The sequence below is a fragment of the Cyprinodon variegatus genome, unplaced genomic scaffold, assembly GCF_000732505.1.
Source record: "Cyprinodon variegatus isolate N-32 unplaced genomic scaffold, C_variegatus-1.0 Scaffold189, whole genome shotgun sequence".
NCBI classification, from domain to species: Eukaryota; Metazoa; Chordata; class Actinopteri; order Cyprinodontiformes; family Cyprinodontidae; genus Cyprinodon; species Cyprinodon variegatus.
The window spans coordinates 308,039-313,628 of record NW_015150642.1 but is presented as its reverse complement, the minus strand read 5'-3'; the positions used below and the strand labels follow the sequence as shown (position 1 = coordinate 313,628).

The 5,590-nt window shown below is 45.3% G+C and overlaps 1 protein-coding gene across 1 annotated transcript; it reads right to left on the bottom strand.

Moving 5' to 3' along the window:
* Positions 1 to 253: 253 nt before the first annotated feature.
* On the bottom strand, positions 254 to 4,697 carry LOC107087634 (hematopoietically-expressed homeobox protein HHEX-like). The gene is made up of 4 exons (XM_015379309.1): positions 4,016 to 4,697; positions 1,855 to 2,033; positions 557 to 607; positions 254 to 482 (listed from the first exon to the last, which is right to left on the bottom strand). The coding sequence occupies exons 1-4, from the start codon at positions 4,380 to 4,382 to the stop codon at positions 270 to 272; spliced, it is 810 nt and encodes a 269-aa protein (XP_015234795.1). The 5' UTR covers positions 4,383 to 4,697; the 3' UTR covers positions 254 to 269.
* Between the last annotated feature and the right edge of the window lie 893 nt (positions 4,698 to 5,590).

Here is a 5,590-nt window from a genome sequence, read left to right as displayed (position 1 = left end):
GAGGAGGAGACACATATTTACAGCAGCAGCCGGTCGGTACTGATCCAACACAACATCATATACAAAGCAGAACCAGGACTGCGGGGCTGCAAGGGCCGCAGGGCTGCAGGGGCTGCAGGGGTTGCAGGGTTGCAGGGGTTGCAGGGCTCTCATCATGAGAGCATCCAGTCCCACAAACTAAACTAAACCCTTTCAGAGTCCGGGATCAGTCTCTTTATTTGAGGATATTTCTGCATCAGCAGAAAGGCGGAGCGGTTCCGTTCGGCCTCCTATGGCTTTAGTTTCAGCTCACTGCTGGTTTCTATATCCAGTTCCTGATCGGAATCCTCCGACATTTCAGAGTCCAGGTCTGTGGGGGACCTCGGCTGGGCGGCGGGGCCCGTGCGCCGCTGCTCCGGGCTCTGGACCCCCACCTGCTCCGCTTTACAGCTCCTCCGGAGCGCGCAGTCCTCCTCCAGCTGCTTCCCGCTCTGAGGATTTTCCTGTCACATAGATTTGAACATTAGAGGCAAATAAAGCTGCAGCCTAAGCGGCTCCAACACGCGGACATCCTCACCTGTTTTAATCTCCTCCATTTGGCCCGTCGGTTCTGAAACCAGGTCTTAACCTGAAAGACAAATTCACCATTTTATTCTTTTAAAAAAATAAAATATATTTTCCTAGAACAAAAAAAAACTTTCCCTTATTTTGAATAAATAAGTGAGATGATTTACCAGTGGAAATAAAAACGTTTAAAACAAAGAGCCGCATTATCTGATTTAAAGCAATTAGTTTGCACCTGCGCGGTTTTTCTAACGGTTATTATTGTAGATTATCACTAGGCTGCCTCTTAGGGACAAAAAGTAAAAAATGAAAGATTTAATAATCTCCTGGAAGTTCTGTCTGATCTGTCGATATGTGCTCCCTTTTAAATTGGCAAAAAGTCAGTTTTTACCAACGGATTGGAAAAAGATTTTAACACCGAGACATGAAAGTACAAGTCAAATAAAAATAAACTTTTTTTTTTTTTTGCTAAAAAAAAGGTGCAAAACACTTTAAAATAAATGTTGAATGGATCCCAGAAATATTGAGAAGTCAAGTTAAAATTCAGGCTGAAATAAAACGAATTAAAAAATATATAGGCCTATATGTTAAAGAGCAGAGAGGTTTAAAGTGGCTCCAAGCAGCCGCTGCGGCTGCATGGGGCCCTCAGACCGGGACGCTGAAGATGAAGTTTTAATTATAGGTCTGATAGGCCTACATAAAAGCTGATTTATTTGAAAAAAAAAAAAAAAAAAAAAAAAAAAAAAAAGCTAAAATCATGGATTTATTGTCATTCTTTAATCAGCGGAATCATCCCGTTTCTCGTATTTTTTATTTTTTGCAATTTAAATAAATTATTATACACATTTTTATTAAATAGTTAAAAAAAAACGAATAATTTATAGAAATTAAACAAACCTTTGGCTCAATCGGAATAAAGTTTCTATCAAATAGAATAATTTCTAGATTTTTATTTCAATTGTTAAAAAAAGCTGAATGTTGGAAAAACTGTAAAACATCTCAGTTTTATGTTTACAATGTCATTCTCTTTACACTCTGTTTACAAAATGACAATAAAGTAGTCATTTTACTTTAAGCAATTGACCAAAAAATCAATTTAGACTAATATTGTTATTATTATTTTTTATGCTAATAATGCAAATAATGCAAATAATGCAAATAATGCAAATAATAATAATAATAATAATAATAATACACAATTTCCCGACAGTTCAGCCCAAACACTTAGACCCACTGGCCCACCAGTAGGTCTAAGTTCTGGCCTGGTTCTGACCGGTTCTGACCGGTTCTGACCGGTTCTGGCCTCCTCACCTGTCTCTCGCTGAGCTGCAGCATCTTGGCCAGCCGTTTCCGCTCCGGAGGGGACAGATATTTCTGCGTCTCGAACTTCTTCTCCAGTTCGACGGTCTGGTCGTTGGAGAACCGAACCTGCCCCCCCTTCCTCTTGTGCAGAGGCCGCTGGATGAACGGGCTCCACAGCAGAGGCTTCCCTTCACACACAGAGAGAACACACCTGGAATATCAGCGCTGGTTCTGTTTGGACTCCGAACCTTTCAGACAAAGCTCCGAAATTCATCATTGGAGGCGAATAAAATAATTGAAAACATCAGAGTCACAGCAGTTTAAAAAAGGCCTGAAATAAAAGGTCGGTAAAGGTTCTGGTTCGGTTCTGGACCATTGTCTTTAATAGGTCCAGATTTATTTCTGTTCTTCATGCCGCAGGAGGCCGATGCTGCTCCTGCAGAGAGCAGCTCTGGATCAGCCGGACCTGCCTGGAAATGAGCGCTGGGTCCGGCCGCTGGTTCTGCAGCAGAACCAGCAGAACCAGCACCGTTTCCTGCTGCCTGGTCCGGAGCTGCCGCCTGCTGCTTGCTGTCTTTCAGGGTCGTGACAGTGAAAACTATGGCCAAATATCCGCTGCACGCGCTTCCTGCCTTCTGCTGAGATTACAGAGGCTGCTGCTGCAGGCAGCTGGATGGTTCACTGGTCACTGGTAATGGTGATAATAGTGAAAACATGTCACACTGCAGTGATCAGTTCCCTGATGGATAAACAAAAACTGAGACCCAGTCATGTTCATCTCATTTACAGCCGCTTTATGTTCGTTTATTTTTGTAAACCAAACTGAAATAATAATGCAACCGTTTTTAGTATTTAATTTAATCATATTTAGTTACTTTAACACAATTGTTTGATGTTAGCAGGGAAGCACATGAAACAATTGCGTTAAAGTAACTAGATATTAGATTAGATGAGCTGTATTGATGTCAAAGCGGATAATATATTTAATAAGATTAATTAAATGCCAGAAGCTGTTGCATTATTATTTTTTTCAGTGTGTTTGAATCCAACTTTCTTGCATTTTTTCAGTCAGTCGAGCAGAGATCCTCCTGAAGGACTCGCACCATGGATCCTATGGCCCGATGCACCATGGATCCTAGTGGCCCGATGCACCATGGATCCCAGTGGCCCGATGCACCATGGATCCCAGTGGCCCGATGCGCCGCCCGGTTCCGCCCGCCGCGCAGAAAGGCAGCCACATCCTCGCAGGGCCCCGCAGAGGAAGTGCAACAATATGTGAAAAACGGATCCCGGGCTATCAGAGGCCGAGTGTTTCCTGAATATGTCTGTATTGAGGATGTCGATAAAATAATCAGCAGCGCGCAGCGGCCTCCCGAGGAAGCGGCTGGCCGGGGTGAGACAGGAAAACATCTAACAGCTTCTGAAAGCAGATTTACTCCTATCGACAGGCTCACAGCTTCCGCTATGAACGGAAAAGGGCCCGGCTGGTTCACCAACAGAAAATCACTATACTTCAGAGGACCACCTTATCACCAGTCAGATCTGATCCACAAACCATTTCAAGTGGAGCTCAATATGAAATCAATCCGCTGCTTCCAGCTGCTCCTGATCAGGGCCCCCTTCTGATCTCAGAACATCAGAACAATGGGCCTCAGGAGCCCCGAACCAGTCAAGGACCAATACCCCCCACCCCCCTCTATTGTGGACTTACATTTCTGTCACAATAACAGGGTGACTCATGTGTGCATGGGCAGTAAGCCTGTGCACAAACTGGGATAACTGCGCTAAAGTGTCCAGCTGCTGTTCTGAGGGTGTTTATGCAGATTTAGCAGATGCGTTCATGCAACTGGAGATGATCTGAAGCTCGATCTGCGTGACGAAGCGTGATATTCATGCAAAAAAAGGGTTTCGTTGGCACCGAAACAAAGTTAGTAACACAGAAAAGCTGCCCTGCAATGAATGAGAGGCCAGATAAGCAGAATTATAATTCACTATGAAGGCCTGACTGCTGCTGCGATGATGATGATGGTTGTGATGATGATGTATTGACTCAGTCACCTTTCCCCAGATGTTTCACTCTAAAGGGAAAACAGACCCGCTTTACCGCCTCAAAGAAAAACTGTTTATTCGGAAAGAGAAAAAAGATGGAAAGATGTGAGCAGCTACTGACCGAGGGGGTCCTGGCGGAGCAGCGCCTGCGCGTACTCCCCCATGGAGCGGTGCTGCTGCTGCTGCTGGAACGGGTAGATGGATCCGCCGAAGGCTCCGACCGGACCGTAGGTCGCTGTGAGCGCAGCGTGGGACAAAACCGGGTGGATCGGGGTGGGTTCGTAAATCGGTGTCCGGTAGGGAGAAATCAGGCTGGTGAAGGAGGAGTTCGCTGACGGGAGTGTCGGTGTCGGGACCGCCGGTGCGCTGCAGGAGGACGAGGAGGAGGTAACGGTGGCCGAGGCTGTCCTCCCCAGGATGTCCTCGATGTAGAAGGGGGTCGGGTGGGCCGGCTGGATGGGTGTCGGTGCGTAAAGCGGGAGGCTCATGGTGCTGTGCTCCGCTGCGTCTCCGCGTCTCTTCCAGACTGAATCTAACCAGAACTTCTTCCAGCCTTCAGTGCAAACTCTTTGGAAACTCCCCACTCTGAGGCTGAGCTTTCAGCCAAACTCCCCAAACACAGAGGCTGCTTCCAGGAGCCGTTAGCGCGCGCTGGTGCCCATCAGGTCTGACTGGTGACCAGCTGACACTCGATCCAACTGCTGGCTCTGTTATCTGACTGCAGGCGAAGAAGGGAGGAGATAAATGGACGGCCAACTTCCTGCAGGTGGCTGGTGGCCGTTTCTGATTGGTTTTGTCTGAGATCCAGAGTCGCTCCGCAGCGAGAGGAGATTCTGTTACTTTCAGGAGAATCTCAGGCGCTAACAGTCCAGATATTTATCAGACTGGTTCTGCAGGGTCCAGCAGTCCCTTCAGACGCTGCTGCTTATTAAGACCCAGCTTTAATCTGAAACGCACCGAACTGAGACAAAATTCTGAATGGAAATAAGTTTGTTTTTATCAAAGTTTTGATTTAAAAAACGAATCATGTTTAGTTCCAAACCATGGCGGTGCTGCCATAATGGACCCTAGACCGGACCGAGTCTTTTAAACATGGAGCAATTACAGCCTTGGTGCTCCAGGATCCAACAAAAACTTTTATTTTGGGAACAGAATGGAACCCAATTTATCTGCAAAGCACAACCTTTATATCCCTTTTTAAAGAACGATTTTAATGATGGCAACCCTTATCATGAATGAAAAGGAATTAAGACCTTCAGTCATTTCTATTTAAGGCCCAAATTAAACAGAAATAATCATTTTGAGAGGTTTCTGAAATATAATGTTTATTTATTCAATCCATTAGTAGATCTGTCATCAGGTGCAAAAAGCACCTGGTGTACCCTAGTAAAATATACTAGAATATACTTCAGTGTACTTTGGTAGAATATATTCTGGTACACTCTAGTATACAGGGGTATACTCTACTTTACTGTGGCATACACTAGTTCACTGTGGTACAATCTATTTTACTGTGGTATACTCTACTGCGGTATACTCTCATTTACTGCGGTATACTATAGTTCACTGTGATATACTATAGTTGTCAGGACTCCTGTATTTGTGTTTGTGTTTCTGTGTTTGTCTCCCTTCCTCCACCAGGAGCCGCCTGGTTCTGGTCCGCCTCCTCACACACCTGCTGATGGTTTCCTCGTTA

What these genes read in the sequence shown, in the direction of transcription:
- LOC107087634 (XM_015379309.1), bottom strand. Translation starts at nt 4,382, where the DNA reads ATGAGCCTCCCGCTTTACGCACCGACACCCATCCAGCCGGCCCACCCG. An exon ending in GCTCCGCCAGGACCCCCTCG is followed by an intron (nt 2,034 to 4,015) that starts GTCAGTAGCTGC and finishes CTGTGTGTGAAG; the next exon opens with GGAAGCCTCTGCTGTGGAGC. An exon ending in AATGGAGGAGATTAAAACAG is followed by an intron (nt 483 to 556) that starts GTGAGGATGTCC and finishes TCTATGTGACAG; the next exon opens with GAAAATCCTCAGAGCGGGAA.